At 42.6% G+C, this 16881-nt stretch overlaps 1 protein-coding gene across 3 annotated transcripts in view; it reads right to left on the reverse strand.

Moving 5' to 3' along the window:
- The window catches only part of SUPT6H (SPT6 homolog, histone chaperone and transcription elongation factor), a 92176-nt gene that overhangs the window by 17324 nt on the left and 57971 nt on the right, over window positions 1-16881 (reverse strand). For all 3 annotated transcript variants that reach the window (XM_085897709.1, XM_085897708.1, XM_085897710.1), the window contains exons 23-33: window positions 11104-11271; window positions 10452-10579; window positions 10093-10300; window positions 9827-9974; window positions 6421-6563; window positions 6073-6213; window positions 5656-5851; window positions 4635-4750; window positions 4399-4521; window positions 4106-4219; window positions 3847-3971 (exon numbers count right to left, since the gene is read on the reverse strand). In XM_085897709.1, coding sequence (XP_085753835.1) covers window positions 3847-3971; window positions 4106-4219; window positions 4399-4521; window positions 4635-4750; window positions 5656-5851; window positions 6073-6213; window positions 6421-6563; window positions 9827-9974; window positions 10093-10300; window positions 10452-10579; window positions 11104-11271 — 1610 coding nt within the window. The remainder of the gene's footprint in view (window positions 1-3846; window positions 3972-4105; window positions 4220-4398; window positions 4522-4634; window positions 4751-5655; window positions 5852-6072; window positions 6214-6420; window positions 6564-9826; window positions 9975-10092; window positions 10301-10451; window positions 10580-11103; window positions 11272-16881) is intronic.

The following is a 16881-nucleotide window of genomic DNA, read 5'->3' on the forward strand; positions in this document are numbered from 1 at the left end:
TCCTTCTTCTCCAATGCCTTCATTTCTGATCATCAATTTGGATTCAGACCAGGTCATTCTAACCTGGACATGCTGCTTCTGCTTTCCCACTCATTGATGGAGGTCCTCAATGCCAGACATCAGATAAGAACCTTCTCCCGAGACATATCGCGTGCTTTAGATACGGTCTGGCACCCTTTCCTGCTCACCAAACTATCTTACTGTGGTATCCAAGGCAATCTCCACTTTTGGCTCTCAGACTTCCTCTCCTATTGCAATCAATGTGTGGCCCTTAATAGAATTCTCTCATCCCCTCTTCCTCTCCAGGCTGGAGTTCCTCAAGGCAATGTTCTGGGCCCAGTGCTTTTTCTCATTTTCATCAATGATCCATCTGACTCTGGAAAATCCTCTTTATCTCTTTGCTGATGACTCTACCCTCTGCCTCACCATCCACACCTTGATAATCCAGCTGCAGACCATCGGAAGGTCGAACTTTCTCATCCTCCCGATGAACACCAGCAGTCTCCCAATCAACATAATGCCCAGCCAACATAGTGACAGGAGTAATGGTGAAAGTTCAACCAAGATGGATGTGGTCAAAGCTCCTCAGAATCTAGGTCGAAAATCCCGGCGGGAAACAAGTCACAAAATGTTGATTTTCAACTGATTAAAATACCAAGTCCAGGAAATAGGAAAGTTTGTCTGTGGTGGTTCCACCGAGATGCAGCTAATGTTCCTCGAAACCTGGGTCAAATACAAAGACCTGCAAAGTAAGAAAGTTTATCTGGTCGACGTGAGTAATCCGCGGGAAGCAAGTTAGGAACCGCTGATAGAAACTAGGGAAAACGAAGAGAACCCCAAGAAGAATGAAGAGAACCAAAGGAAACCAAAATAATGGAGCAGCACTGGTACTTCTTAAAGCTTTACCATCCAACGTGGCTCCTTGCTCTCTTGAGATTCTTCTTTTCTTATAAATCCAATTTCCTGCCCTCGTATAGAAAAGTACTCAGGTTTGATTGGTAGTTCCTCGTTTGAAACGATGTCCCGCTATCCAGCATTTCCTTGCACAGCGTCAGCATGATGCATGTAAAAAGATAGTCACCACTACAAGTCCCTCGTCTATCCATCCCTTCTGCTGCGCACGAACAATGATGCCGGCTGGAAACTTGTCTTTGGGCAGTGTCTTCCTCTTGAACATGCCATATGAGGGAAGCTTGCCACAGAAGCTTATGTGAGGTGGATGCTCCGTTATTGGACTCCAGCTATTGTGAAGAATTCTTATTTTGATGTGAGACCGGGTCTTCTTATTCTTCTTTTTTTTGTGTTTGATGGTGTTTTCAGAGCCAAGCCTGGTGTTGGCTTCCTGGTTAGGGTGGCTGGCTCGGGATCCTAGGGTCCTGAGTTCGAGCCACATTGGCCACTGAATTAACACCAGGGGCTGACTCAACCTGTCGTCCTTCCAAGGTTGGCGAAATGAGTACCAGTGTACTGGTCCCGGTGTATGCCCCGGTTAGAATAGGTGTACCATATCCCTGTGTATGGTAAGAGGCGGCCAGGGTTGGCGTCAGGAAGGGCATCCGGCCATAAAACATTGCCTCAAGAAAGGAACCATGATTGCATGGAGCCAGCAAAAAAGCTAACCCCTGCTCAGCAGGGAAAAATGGCTGCAAAAAGGCTGTTTTTTTAAGGTGTTTTCAGAGCCACGAGGCTCTATGCCACGCACCTTAACTCCGGGTGTCTCCGTTTTACTTATATATTTGATTTCTGCACACAGTCAATAATAAAAAATGCTGCACAAACTCTTCACTTGAACCGATTTTCAAAATTTAAACGGCAGAATTGAGCTTAACAGCAGTTCTGACTGCTACAAAAGTGTTAATTTGGAATATAATTTAAATTCAGCATTGATCGTTTTTAAGACCGATTGTTTTCGATACCCATGTATTAATCGCACCCCCAACTTTTACCTTTTTTGCCAACAAAAAAGTGCGGCTTATACACTGGAAAACACGGTATATAATAGTTCGACACCATCTCCTTTTTCCAGTGTATCTCGACCCTTTTAACCCCATTTTTAAAGTTCTGTCCTCTGTTTCTCTTTTTAGCGTTTCGCTAGGTCGTCGTCATTATCCTGGGCACGAAAATGAAAGAAGCTGCTAATGCCGACTGAGCCTGTCGAGACATTGGTAGCTCGAGACATTGGTAAAAGAGCGGAGCGAGGATGGAAGCCAGAGGAGAAACCGAATTATTTAGGTGGGAACTGGTGTGTGCTTTGTTCGCTCCTCACGCAGCCAGAGCTAGAGCTACCCTCTGCCCTTGCCCCCCGCACCACAACCACATCCTCTCCTACCAAGCCAGAGTGACAGGAGCCAGCAGCACGTTCCCTGCCAGAACAGCTGGGACCAGACCTTGACCATCCTCCATTCTGCGTTATCCAGCTGAACATCGCACGGTATTTCTGTCTTGTGATTCCCTCTGTCTCTCTGCCTGGGTGTGAATGATTGTGTCCAGATAAGGACTTGCATAACTAGAATGGCACTAAATAGAGCACATACCTCCATCAGACTGAACAATTTACGTTTTGTATCTCACTGATGACCACAATCGAAATCGGCTTGTTGTAGTCACCGACTAAACTCATCAACCAAGTTTATCATAATCTGTCCACAACCTTATGAAATATCATGCTATGTATTGTTTTTGACTCCACCTCTCAATGGTGAATAATCACTTAGAAAATTAAAAAAATGCTCTGATCCAGATCCAGATCCAAAGTCACCAAAACTCAAATCAATTCGGCCTGGTCACACACCCAACCTGTTCACCAAGTCTTATTAGAATCCATCCATAACTTTTTAAAAGATATTGTGCTAAATAACGTTTTTGGCCCAACCTCTGAATGGTGAAGAATCATTTCAAAAATTCTAGTATCCAGATTTTCAACAGCATCCAGATTCTAGTATCTAGATCTTCAACAAAATCTAATCAATTTGTCCTTGTCACACACTCAACCTGTCCGCCAAATTTCATCTGAATCTGTCTACAACTTTTTGAAAAATACTGTTCACAGCCAAACAAACAGAAACAAACTGACAGGGGTGAAAACATAACATCCATCCACCTTCGGTGGCGGAGGCAATTACAGTCTCCGTTTGTTTTGTCAGGCGCATATGCATGGTCGTTGAGTTAAGGGGTTTTAATTTTTCATTCCTTGTGATTGCTTGCCTTTCTGTTCCCTTCCCCATGACCATTATCATTCTTCTATTAAACATACCTGGTTTGGGGTGAATTCTGGCTGTCGTGGTCTTCAATGATGATTAGGAAAAAGTCCGTTGAGGGATCAATTGGCTGTGGCGATAGAAACCACATTTATAAAGAGGGTGCCAGGTGTTTCAGGCTCGATCGGCCTAATTGAATACGAGATGGTGGTGCTAATTAGCATAGCGCTTGACTGATTCAGTACCCCAATCTACACAGAACGGCATTTGGACATGAGATACGTTGGGGGGGGAGAGGTCTTCAAAGCAGTTGACCTTTACAGTCGTTTTGAGAAGACTCGCCGGATTTGAAACAGGTAACTGTGGTGAACCAGACGACGACAACATTATCTCTGATAAACAGAAATTTGTGGTCACTAAAGATAAACTTGAGTTGGACAACAGGAAAATTTGGGAGGAGACAAAACTTCACTGTACAGGTAAAATCCACCCGTAAAGTTATTTGTTAATTTCCCTTTATTTATTTGACAACTGAAAGCAAGTAGGACATCTTAGCTTTTCTGTGTGACTCATTTCACCAGTCACCAAATAGTTTCACCACTCAACGAAGTGTGTAAACATTGTTCAAAAGAGAGAAACAGATTTTTACCGTGGTTTATTTCGAGGTAGGTAACCAAGGAGGAATTTCCCAGGAAGCTCACGAGAAGCCGAAACGTAGTATGGGATCTGTGAGGGTTTCTCTTTCTTCATCTTTATGAGTTGTTCTTCCATTACCTTTGTAATGCAAGAGGCGTGCACATCAAGTCGAGCGAATCCCTCCGAAAAACGAAAGTATAACGATGTTAAAAATAACAAGACAGCCAGTGTCACACGAAGGACTGCAAGGGAAGCTCAAACGAACATTTCACCTTCTTATTGCCTCCGGCACAGTGCTGGTAGTACTTGTGAGCGAGCAGGTCACGGGTATAAGATGCCATTGGCTGGATGTGCCGGGCAATTATCTCATCCAGATCTTCAAACTCCTGCCAAATGGGTTTTTGGAAAGAGGTTTGGAACCCAAGAGTTAAATGGTGGAAAGAAGGTTGTGTTGTGTGCATGAATGGAGAAAGGATAAATGATGAGACCAAAAAAAAAAAAACACGAAAAGGTTTGTGACAACTAGAAACAGTGCAGGTAAACAGACAAACCAAACCAAACGCACCTCACCACCTATGTATAAGGCTTGTCCAAGACTGAAAGCATTCTCCTTGCCCTGTTCTCGTACATCCAAGTGTTGATAAACTCCATCTGTAACTTTCCATGTTACTGTCAGATGGTCTGTGCCCTGTGGAAGAAACACTGTGGGTTGAAATCCTGGCTATGCTTCCTGACCTCTTCCTCCAGTGATCACTACGCATACAGTAATGCAAATGATGCAAACAATAACGATCCCAGTACCTTGCTGCTAGGCCGCACAATTACATCCCCTTGGTCAAGTTCCTCCATGGCACGTTCGGCTTCTTTGAAGTTAATGTTTCTGAAGGAGGGGTGCACGATTACACGCTTCACGTACGCTGCGGGGAAAGAGGGCGGGAGGAGGTGAGGTTCACCAAGGTAACCAATAGGGTCGAACTTGTGACTGAAGTCGAGAAAGGAAGTGATTGCTTGCAAGGAAGGAGTATTGACGAATCATTTTAATGTGTTGAGTGGGAGGAAGGGATATAAATAAATGAGAAAAAAAGACTCAAAAACAAACACTAGCTGTACTTGGCCTCGATCTGTAGGCACAACCAACTAGCATAGGAGTAGGGAAGGCTCAAGTGTGACGTTTCAACCACCCAGTTGAATGAAGACCACCCGGTGGTCCAAATGCCTGATCTGAGCCTTGCCTGCTGGGTAGCTAAGCTATACCAGAGTTGGTGATATCTTCATTTTTAGAAAAAGTGTGACTGTTAAAGAATTGTCAAAAATGGCAGCAAAGATAAGGCCAGTGACCATGTGCGAGTGAGAAGTTGAGCGTTGCATGTATAGGTCGATACAAACATCGAGTTTGCTCAGGATGGACATATACCCACGAGATAATGGCAAATAAAGATGTGACCCAAAACAGCCAACGGCTTTTATATCCCGAGATACCATTAACCAAACAATGAAATAACAAGCACATTATTCCAATTTGCATTTCCAACATTATCTAGCAGTAATATCTTCACAATTAAGTCACTCGTTGAGGCAACAGAAGAAAAATGGTGCTTTCCCGTGATGACTATACAGGTTTTGGAATTGTGTGTCTTTCCAGCAGAATGAGATTGCCATTCTCTACACAAGATGGCTAGAACTATACCCGACTCGGATTCCCGTGTAACTGTTAATTGGCGAAATAGGAAACTACACGACATAGTGTGGCGTTACCATCTACATTTTACAAAATGGCCGTGCGAAGGTGGAAACCCTCATTGCGAGGAAGCGAAAAACCTACTAGCCCTGTGTTGCCGCTTTCGCTGCTCCTGGTCAGCTTTCTCTTGAGACTCCTCTTTGTCAGTGTCAAAGTAAACGTCGCGGGCTGGACGCCACTCTCCGGATCGGTCAAGCAGGTCAGACGTACGGGACGTGAGGTCCACAGAGAAACGCTCAACATCGATTTTGGTCACTCTGGCGTGTACTGTCATTTCAACCTGGAACAGACAAAGAGCAAAGTATGCGGAACAGGTGAATAGGAAGCATGTAAGCATACGCACAGCAAGCTGCATTTGGGATTTCACAAAAAGGATGACACAAGTGACAAATGTAGAATTCATTACTCGCAAGATCAGCTATGAGTGAGGCAGATATCAAGAAACAAATAGGAGACACAGGAAAAGGGGGTGGGGGTTGGAAAAATCATCGTAACAACAACCTTGACTCTTTCCTCAGGGTGTCGCACAATGTTATCACTTAAAGCACGTGTTGGAATAAATCCCGAAACGCCATTATCCAATCGCGTCTTCACTCCGATTGCCTGTCCTGGGCAAGCTCCGCTGTCAAAGTGATTCCATACCTAAGAGATGGGAATGCAAGGGTGAACAGGTATTTTGAGAAGCCAAGACTGATGAAAAAAAAAATAGAGGAGAAAGTGGGTGAAATGAAAATGGAAAGTCAAAGTCGGAAGAAATAGGAAGATTTATACAAAGAAAGAGTACACAGCACAGAATGAAGAAATCCACCACAGAATACTTTCTGTGCACAAATCACAGAAAAGTTGCACCTCGCTCAGTTCTGGAAAGTCATCTTGCTGGCAGAAGGGGCATTGCCAAAGGCCAGTGCTGTCAATCCGAATTGCTTGGTCATTGCTCTCACCCTGTGGTCTCCTCCGAGCTATTCCCGTAACCATGCACGTCACCAGCTTGCCTGAAGAAAGACAGCCAGCACATCTGGGCTCAACCCTCATGATTAACTACTTTACACTCAACTGACACAACTTGAAACCATGGCCCAACGTTGAGGATCTCACAGTTCAATCACATATGTATACTTTCAATTGCAAAGATGGACTCCCATGATAAAAATGAATCAGATTGTACTTTACATAATCATGATCAGGTTTATGATGATTCAGTATGAAATGGGAGCACATACAGTCAAGCCTGTCTATAAAGATCATTCCAGCGACCAGTAAAAGATAGTCTTCGTTTGCAGGTTCAATGTTCGGGAAATAAACAGAAACATGAATGAAAATGCACTTCTTCACATTCTCTTATTCTTATCAACATGTTGACTTCTGAGTTTCTTTGCATTGGGAGCAGGCACTTCTGATCATGGATGACTCCACCTCATCTCACGCCTTCCTAATCCAATGCACATTGTCAAGTCCAACGTTTCTATATATATGTATATATATATATATATATATATATATATATATATATATATATATATATATATATATATATATATATATATATATCCAGTATAAAAAGGTAGTAATAAGCATCTACAACCATCCTTGACCATGTTGTGGAACGTTGACCAAGACCATCACATTATTTTCTTCCACCCTCACTTATCCACCTTTATTATCTATTTAATTTATTAACCTCCGCCATCGAAGATCGGAGGTTCCCGTTTTCACCCCTTTCTGTTGTTTGTTTGTTTGTTTGTTTGTGAACAGTATTACGGAAAAAACTCCACGACGGATTTCGATGAAACTTGGTGGGGGGATTAGGTCTGGTCCAAGGATCATGCCATTAGATTTTGGACTTTGTCCAAAATCCAATATGGCCACTATGGCGGCCATTTTGAAAAAATATTAGAATTTTTTTTTTTGCATTTCCATAAGTTTTAAGTGATTTCCAACACCCCCCCCCCAAAAAAAATGTTAGAGAAAAAAAAAATTGCAACTTTTTTCTCAAAATTTCGATTTTTTTTTTTGCATTTGTACATGTTAGAAGTGATTTCCAACAAAAACCATGCCAAAATTATAATTGCGGCTGATTTTGGAACTTCAGGTGGATATACCCACGTAAAATCAATTTCTGTCTCAAGGAATCGAGTTATGACGAATGAATTGAGTATGTGAAAGTGAAAAGTAAAAGGGAAAGTTGCAAACTATAACTCTGTGAGCACTGTTGACGTCAAATTGAATGAATAGGATATCAGGTTCACTTGAGTGACCTAGCAGTATTGGCGGCGGAGGTTTTGCACTCTACCGAGTGCTCCCCCTCTAGTTTTCTCTGTAACCGCTTGGGCGATTGACACGGAAACTTCAGCATAGCAGCACCTACCTACGAATATATTTTTTTAACAAAGTTACATGATGATCGAATGGAAAATGCACCCAGAGTTCCAAAAAAATCTGTTTTCTCTCAGCATGGGTTTCAGGGTGTTTCACGTATCAGAAATAATTGACCTCGTTTCGCTTGGCATCAGTGGAATTATATATTTTGTGATTGTATTTAAAATAAAATAAATTATTCACATTAATCTAAGACCTGCAGTGAAGCTTGCACCCAAATCAGATACAGGACAGGGACATTAGTAAACATCAATGTACATGAATTACAAGGACATTGCTGAACAATGGACAAACACATACTCATGATTGTTCAGCAATGTCCTTGTAATTCATGTACATTGATGTTTACTAATGCCCATGTCCTGTGTGTGAATTGGGTGCAAAGCTCCACTGCAAGTCTTGGATTAATGTAAAGAAAAATGTATATTTTTTTTACACATTTCAACCTGTTTTCCCGACATCATAAGCCAGAGCATGCCAGGTGTTGGCTTAATGGTTAGGGTGGTGAGCATGGGATCCTAGGATCCTGAGTTCAAATCCCATTCGGCTGTTGAATTAATACCAGGTAGGGTTGACGCTGCCTGTCATCCTTCCGAGGTCGGCAAAACGAGTGCCAGCTTGCTGGTATCCTGTGTCGGAGTGGCGACCCATCCAGGATCGTGCCTAATAGCCAAGGAGACTGTTAGGCAGTACCAACGCTCTGCGCAGAGTATGGTCCCAGTGGATGGATGGATAAGCCAGAGGTTCAGATGGGAACACTAACAGGTGAACCAGAATGTTCAATCAAACTTCAGTAATGCCAGTATAAAGAATAGTATAAAAGTATGAACAATAATTCTTGCAATTAAATTGAAAAAGGTAGAAATGACACGGTGCAAGAAAGACAACGATCCCATTTGTAGTGTGCAAGCATTGTAGGGCAAACGACACTACTCAACAAGATTGCTCCGTAGATGTGCTATGGTGATTGTTGAAATGAAAGAGCGAACTAAACAAACAAAATACAAGGTCACCTCAGTTTCCAAAAGATGAGCGGAGACGACAATGTGTTGGCATTTTTTGTTTTTGTATACAAGGTCAAGGCTCGTAGAAGAGTGAGAACACAGAATGGCTCAGGACGCAACAGAACAAAAGGAACAGCAGAAAGAGAGAGGAAACATCAACAGCAGAGTTGAGGGACAAAATAGAGATACTTGGGCAAATAAGGGATGTGGGGAGGAATGAGGGGTAAGTGAGGACACACGGAGTGGACAAGATAGAAACAGAAGATTTTTGAAGCGAGGAAAGGAAATAGGGCAACGTTGAGAAAGCAGAAAAGAAGCGGAACGAGGAACGTGGCATCAAAACAGATAGAATTTGCACACCGGCAATCCAAGGAGTCGGCCTTGAGAAACAAGAAAATGAATTCACCAATACAGTAGAGCATAACAAGGTACGATTTATCACGGAAAACTGGACGAAAACACAAAGAACAACACAGGGACATCAAATAGCTTTGATGAAGTGGAAGGAGCACATGCAGATTCAACCGACACGTGAAGTAAACCCCAAACCGGAATAGGTCCCCGTTTCTTGGCCATCAAGCTCGTATTTCGATCGCTCTCTTTTTCAAACCAGGCTCGAGCACAATCACTGATGTTCGCACGATGAAGCAAACTTTTCTCTCACAACCACTCTGCTCAAATTTGCTTCACTACACAGCAATGGAACAGACTCGATCCAAAAAACTCATTCGATTCGAAGACTAGTTGTGGCCAAAACCAAACCTGTCCCAGCAAATATCCAGTCACAAAATACCTACCAAAATTACCCGGTGATATTCCAATTCCTGACGCCAAATGTCCAATCTACATGCTGCAGGCCTCACCCCTTTCCTTACCCACATAGAAAGTCTCTGGTGTTTCCTTGGTGAGCATGTTAAAAATTTCCTCCGGAGTGGGTGGGCGGAACGGCGTGCGATGGTCTTTGTATCGACAGCTCAACTCTGCTCGGATGTCATACAACGTTACGCCCTTGTTTCCATAGCCCTACACAATCAGAAAGAAGCAAAAAAGGAAATACTATGGGGGAGACGCTTGGTTAAGCATGGATTTTGGTTCTTTGCATCAATCGGTTATCAACTTCTTCCACAAACATTCACTCCACCTGTCTTTCCAGTTCCTCAGCGAAGGCATCCAAGTCTAGATCCTTGAGACGGTCAGGGTTGTCAAGTATCTCGACCAGCGCCTCTGCAGGGTTTGCACCCTCCGCAGCCTCATCGTATTCCAATGCATCGACAGCCATCTTCCGAGCCCACTCGTAAGTCTCCGGATGTATCCGCGAACCATCCAGAACCTCAATGTAGGCCTCGGTACTGAAAGAAGACATTTGGGCAATTTATCTTTCACATTTTCAACAACGAGCATTTCTCAAACTTTCCACACTTGCACTCATCCTCAAAACTCAAAACAAACGTCCTTTCATCCCAACCATGCACAACTCTCCGTCTTCCCACGCCCACATGCCTGTCACCCAGAGCCGCGGTGTCGATGCGGATAAATCCCGCGCAGTTTATGAACACAGTTGGTCCCATGTGACACGTGGTGACCAGCTGGGTACGATTCTCCAACCGCTGGTTATTCTGCTTCAATATCTGCTCAACAGTCAAAAAAAAAAAGAAAGGAGGGGGAAATAAATAAATAGAAGAGGAGGTCTTTGAACAAAGCAAACAAGAGGGGGGGGGGGGACACATCAATAACTTTGGGGAGAAAAACAAATAACAAAATACAGCAAAAAGAACTTTGCACACTGAAAGCAAAATAATTCTTCAAGATCGTCATAATAATTGGATCACACAAGCGACAACAGTGAAATACCAAAGCCCAGTATTAAACAATGCTTCAGAGTGTGTTGTTTAAGTGATGTATGCCTGTGATAAATCTGCAGGAGACCATTCATCCACACAGTCTGAGAGATGGGTTTCTGGTTTTCATTTGCATACCAATTGTACATACATAATGAATATACAAACAAGCTGAAGCAAATTCCTGCATACACGTCACGGTCGTGACAAAATGGACTAGTTACTGAACAAACAAGAGAAAATATACAAACACGAGATGAACAGATGAGTGCATTACCATTAACAGGGTTACAAAACAAGGAAGATAAAATGACCTTGATGATGTGCGCAACTTTGCGTGGACCAAGGCCACAGATGTGCTGCAGCAGAGGTTGGTTGTGCAGGTGCACCAGGCAGCGGTTCAGGTCAACACCGACCTCATTTACACGACTCACAAATTCACAGTTCAGAGTCCACAGCAGGTCTTCCTTTACGATGTGTTCCTGGTGAGAAATTGTACGATTTGCTGAATGTCTGCAAGCACTTTCCGACTCAAATACATGTTCAAAAGTTTTCAAAAGCTATCAATTGCATAAACACAGTTTTACTGTTAGCATGTCCAAAGTGTTCCACAAACCATGTCACCAAAGCTTGCACCATAACCGAGTGAAGTAAAAGGCATATCGTTGACCGAGAATTAACAGGGTCCAACTACACTTTTTTGAAGTTTGAGAAAAATGAAATCAAAAATTCAAAGTGGAATTGCCGCTATCTCATAACATTTTATTTTCATATCGTGTGCTACATAACAGGTACATATAAAGGTTACATAAAATAATCTTACTTAGTTTCCTCTGTTACCCTTCTACATGGACTTCTAAATTTGAATGAAATGTCAGATAGACCCTGTTAATTCTCGGTCGACGATATTTTATAGACAGCTGATGAGGTTCATGGAAGAGCAAAACAACAGTAGGAAATAGATCAACAGACAAAATGGGGGCAAAGGGAAAAAAATAATGGGACAACAACCATGACATGCAGCACAAGGAGAGGAAATGCAAGCGAAGGGTGCAAAACATGGTTTCAGCAGGTGTAGTCGAGCTCAGCAGTGAAAACGGGAGATCATGAGCAGGTGTAATCAAGCTCAGCCATGAGAATGGGAGGGATCATGAGCAAGGGTAGTCGGGCTCAGTCGTGAAAATGAGAGAGACCATGAGGTGACGTTGGACAGCAGATGTAATGTCCTGTAGGGAATGACTCATGACCAGACTCAGAAAGACAGTGATACAGGCATTCCCTTTTTATGAAGTTTGAATTTCATTTCCCCTAAAACATCCGTCTCCACCACTCTGCTTCATCCTTCTTCTATATTTCCACCATTGTTTAGTTCACTGGTCCTTGGGTTTGTTATTTTTGTTTAAGATCACTGGCAGTTTGAATGGAGGCTGCAAGTTTTAAGAGCTGTCCCACGTAAGAAGGGTTGGTGAACTCACATGGAATTATTAAAACTGGCAAAATAAATTAAATGTTAAACAACACCGACTTGCATCCAACATGCCTTGGTCAACACTGGTGTCACTGCTAGCCGAATAAGGTAAAGGTACATAATTAATATTGCACAACATAATGTTACCACAAAATAAACTTTTATTTTCACAAAATAATGATACTTCAAAAACAACACTTGCATTTTTTTCATCTTCCTCCCCCCCTCCTCCTCCCTCCCACTTCTCCTCCTCCACCCCCTCACTCCCACTCCTGCCCTTCCTCCCCCACTCCTCCTCTTCCTCCCCCCACTCTCACTCCTCCTCTTCTTCGCCCTCCACTCTCAGTCCTCCTCTTCCTCCCACCCCACTCTCACTCCTCCCCCACTCTCACTCCTCCTCTTCCTCCCCCCACTCTCACTCCTCCTCTTCCCCCCCACTCCTCCTCACCCCTCTTCCTCCTTCCCTCACTCCCACTCCTCCTCCCACCTTCTCTCTCTCACTCCTCCTCCCCCCCCACCCCACTCCTTTAACAAGTTGTATGGCTTAACTCCACAAGCTAAGGTTACATGGATGGCCACCACAATGGGTCCTGACTAAATTGCTAACCCCTGCGAAATTACTTGCACCTCCCTCCCTCCCTTCTCCACCATGGTATGCGGCAACACAGACAGACACAAATGGCGTCCTGGGAGGATCCCGTAACATACAAGACGCATGGTCAGCCTGCGACGGTGGGACAAAGCATTTGTCGCCCATTTTGTCCACGGTGTCCGAGTACCTGGGCGGTGTCGGCTGTCAGGCAATGACGGGTATTTCTGCTCGAGTAATACAACTAATTTATCAATTAATACAAAATCCCTTCTTTATAAACTGTCAATTGAACGGAAAAACAAAACATACCAATCTGTGATGAACATGCGAACGGTGCTTTCATGACTTCCGCAATCTTCATCTGAAACACTCTCACAAGGCTCAAAATATTAAGGTTCCATAATCCCACTGGAAGAGTTTCCATCACTAATTTTGTCTCAAATAGTTTCTTCAAAATCCCACTGATCAGTTTCAACAAACTGTGTGAGAACCTTCGGAGTTGCTCATGACAGTGGAATCAGCATCGGAATCCAAGCTTGAAACACAGTTTCTCTATGTAAGCCACCATTTGGATCAATGTGAGTTCACAGTGTGATGTCACTTGCAAAATCAAAAATCGACACTCTAGGGCTTTTTTCAACACTTTGTGAGTGTCAAAAAAAAAAAAAGTATATATATATATATATATATATATATATATATATATATATATATTCAAAAATCTTTTTCCCTTCAAATTACACCGTGATGAATGATTTTCAATGGTTTCCAAAAGCAAAAAAAATTCCGATGTTTTACTGGAGAGGAGTAAAGTGACTTTTTGGCAATGCTGTTGAACTATTGTCTATACGAATAAAAGGCAGTGTGTGTGTGTGTGTGTGTGTGTGTGTGTGTGTGTGTGTGTGTGTGTGTGTGTGTGTGTGTGTGTGTGTGTGTGTGTGTGTGTGTGTGTGTGTGTGTGTCTCCTCCACAACTCCAAAACTATAAAAAAAAAAACCAAGCAACCTGAAACTTTGCAAGCATACCAAGAAAACTCCAAGGAAATGCAAGAGTGAAAATTGGGTGGGTTAATTAAAACACCCCTTCTGAAGATAATTAAAAACCTTATTTAATTATATCCTTCATCAGGCGATCCTCAGCCACCTTGGTCTCTGGGTCTTAAAGCGTTTCCTGGGTAACCTCACTGGGGTCTGAAGCTGACATGTTTTTTGGCCTGCTCAACCATGCCTTGACTTGGAACAGGCCGCAACGATTTCTTAATGATAAAGTTGTTGTTTTCACTTTCCTCACTCATATTATCGAATGCCTGTTCATCATAGCTACGAATCGCTGGATACATTCCAATGACTATAAACATCTGTCGACTTCAGTGTTCGTGGCTTGACATTTTGGGCATCTCTGGGAGGTGTATGTTAAATGTGTTGAAAATCGCATGCCAAACTAGCCGTTTCGTTGGAGTGCTTGCTTGAGTGCTTATGGCACTTGGCGAGTGCTCTCCAAGCTGTTTGGTTGTTCGTTTCGGTAAAAATATTAGTGTTCTCAAGGGTACATCGATTAGACAGACGTACGTTTCCGCCTGCGTTGGGCCTTGCGGTTGGGTGTTTCAGGTGTCTCACCCACTGAAAATGTGCAATTTAATTTTTACACGATATCACTTTGTTTCACCTTTTGTGCAATCTCCTAATATAATGCACCCCTCACTTCGACATCAATGCATATATAAAAACAATGAGGTCCATCCGACCACGTGTTTGTCGTGATCTGATTGTGAAGGCATAAAGCATAGATTGGCATTTTGTGTTCTATGCCTTGATATATTTTTCAATTGAATTTTGCTAATTTCCCACTTGAATTCTTCTTTCACAGAACTCTGTTGAAGGTAAATGTTTGTGTATGTCGTTTTTAGCTCGCTTGTTCGATGAACAGAGAGCAATAGCGATACCCCCGGCGTGAGCGTGAAAATGTTAAAGTTTTTGGTGCAAGTTATTTTTTCCTTTCTAATTTTTTTATCTACCACACTATTTTTTTACGCCATATATATATATATATATATATATATATATATATATATATATATATATATATATATATATATATATATATATATATATATATATATATATATATATATATATATATATATATATTGGGGCGTATTATGTGATACCGGTCGTCCGTCCGTCCGTCTGTCCGCCTGTCCGCACGCTAACTCCCAAAGTTTTCAACTTTCACGTTTCATATTTGGTACATAGGTACAGACTGTGGAGACGGTGTGTCGCGACATACGTTCGTTATCTAAAGTGGTTGCCATGGCAACCAGGATGCTGTTTTCCATCCTTTCCTATCCGCACTCTAACTCCCAAAATTTTCAACTTTCACGATTCATATTTGGTACATAGGTACAGACTGTGGAAACGGTGTGTCGCGACATACCTTTGTCATCTAACGTGGTTGCCATGGCAACCAGGGTGCTGTTTTCCATGTAGTAGCACAATTCTGTATATACCTTCTTGTTCGGGCGTATATTGTGCTCACTTGCGCTCTCGCTACTGATTACAATATACAAATACAAATATTGCTTTAAAATTATACTTCACTGCAATGCTTTATAAAAAATATTAATTATTAGACGAGTCTTTTAAAAACGATAAATGTATAAACAGGCGAGCATTGGGTGGCTTTGACACCAACTCTGGTATGTATTGTATGCGTGTGTACATATATAAACTGTATTACCATAACGGAAGTGTGTGTACGTGCAAGTTGCTGCTGTTGCCTGCCATCTCCACATCTGGGTGGGTTTCAGGAGGTGAAACAGAGACCTGCCAGATCTCAAAGTGTGTGTGTGCGTGTGCGTGTGTTGTTGATTGGTATCTACATATGCGGGTTTCTGAATGTGAAATGGAGTCCTCACAGGGCGGGCTCAAAATATCCACCTTCATTTTGGTAAGGGGTCACGATTCACGGACCAAGTTGTGAAGTTTTCTGTTTTCAAAGTTTTGTGCTGAGGGCTCTCTTCAGGATCGTTACTGAGCCCCAGACGGCTTCCAACTGTAGTTTGTTTGTGGTACTATTCCCAGGGATGGTTTTTAATATCTCTGTGAGGTTCTTCTTCATTATTCCCATGAGGTTATTCGTCATCACTGGGACAACTTTGGCATTCTTCAGCTTCCAGGATCTTTTCACTTCATTCTTGAGGTCTTGGTGTTTGATCATTTTATTGATTTCTGCATCGTGAGTCCAAAATCACTGGTATTGACACCTCAATAAGCAATGCCATCTTCTCTTTTTTTTGCACCAAAGTTTGATATCTGGTTGCAATGCTTTGTTTTCGATGTTCATGCTCGATTGGATCATAAGGTCATACGTGAGCGGTACTTCAATGTTTTCAGTGATTGCTTTTGGTTCATTTTCCCACAAATTTTCTGGAATTGGAATATCAAATTTTTTGCAAATGTGCCAGCAGATTACTTTACAAACTCTGTTGTGTCATTGTGTGTACAGCTGTTCTGACACGTTTTTTGTTCGTGTTCGGTCATTAAGCGTCACATATCATTCTCTTTGCTAACCCCACCTCCATCCCTCACCTGTCTTAATTTTTTCCTCCTCTCCCCCACCCTTTTCTCTCACACCTCTGTCACTCTCGCTGCCTCTGCGTGTGTCTCTCACACACCCCTTCCTCCCGCAGTGAATAGCAATGTTTGGTGAGGTGATGCTCTCCCCACCTCCCCTCTAACTCCCCTTTCTTCATCCTGTCTGTCTGTCAGCGAAGCAACGGATTGTATTTGCTAGTTACCAATATTTGCAATGATGATTTCCTTTAATATTTGCTCAAATAATGTGCTAAATATGATATAATATTGTTTCGGGTTTGCCGGCCTGGTCAAGAGGGGCAACACGGACCCACTTCCCAACCTTTGAAACTGAAGCCGAGGAATCGCAGATAACTTTGTGGCATGACAGGTTGCGAAGCAACCACAGACACCGTCAAACGATTATTTAGGTAGGGCCCTCATCAAATTCACGTGTTAC

This window comes from Eptatretus burgeri, chromosome 10 (genome assembly GCF_056783735.1).
Source record: "Eptatretus burgeri isolate ZD-2024b chromosome 10, Ebu_testis_v1, whole genome shotgun sequence".
In the NCBI taxonomy this organism is placed as follows: domain Eukaryota; kingdom Metazoa; phylum Chordata; class Myxini; order Myxiniformes; family Myxinidae; genus Eptatretus; species Eptatretus burgeri.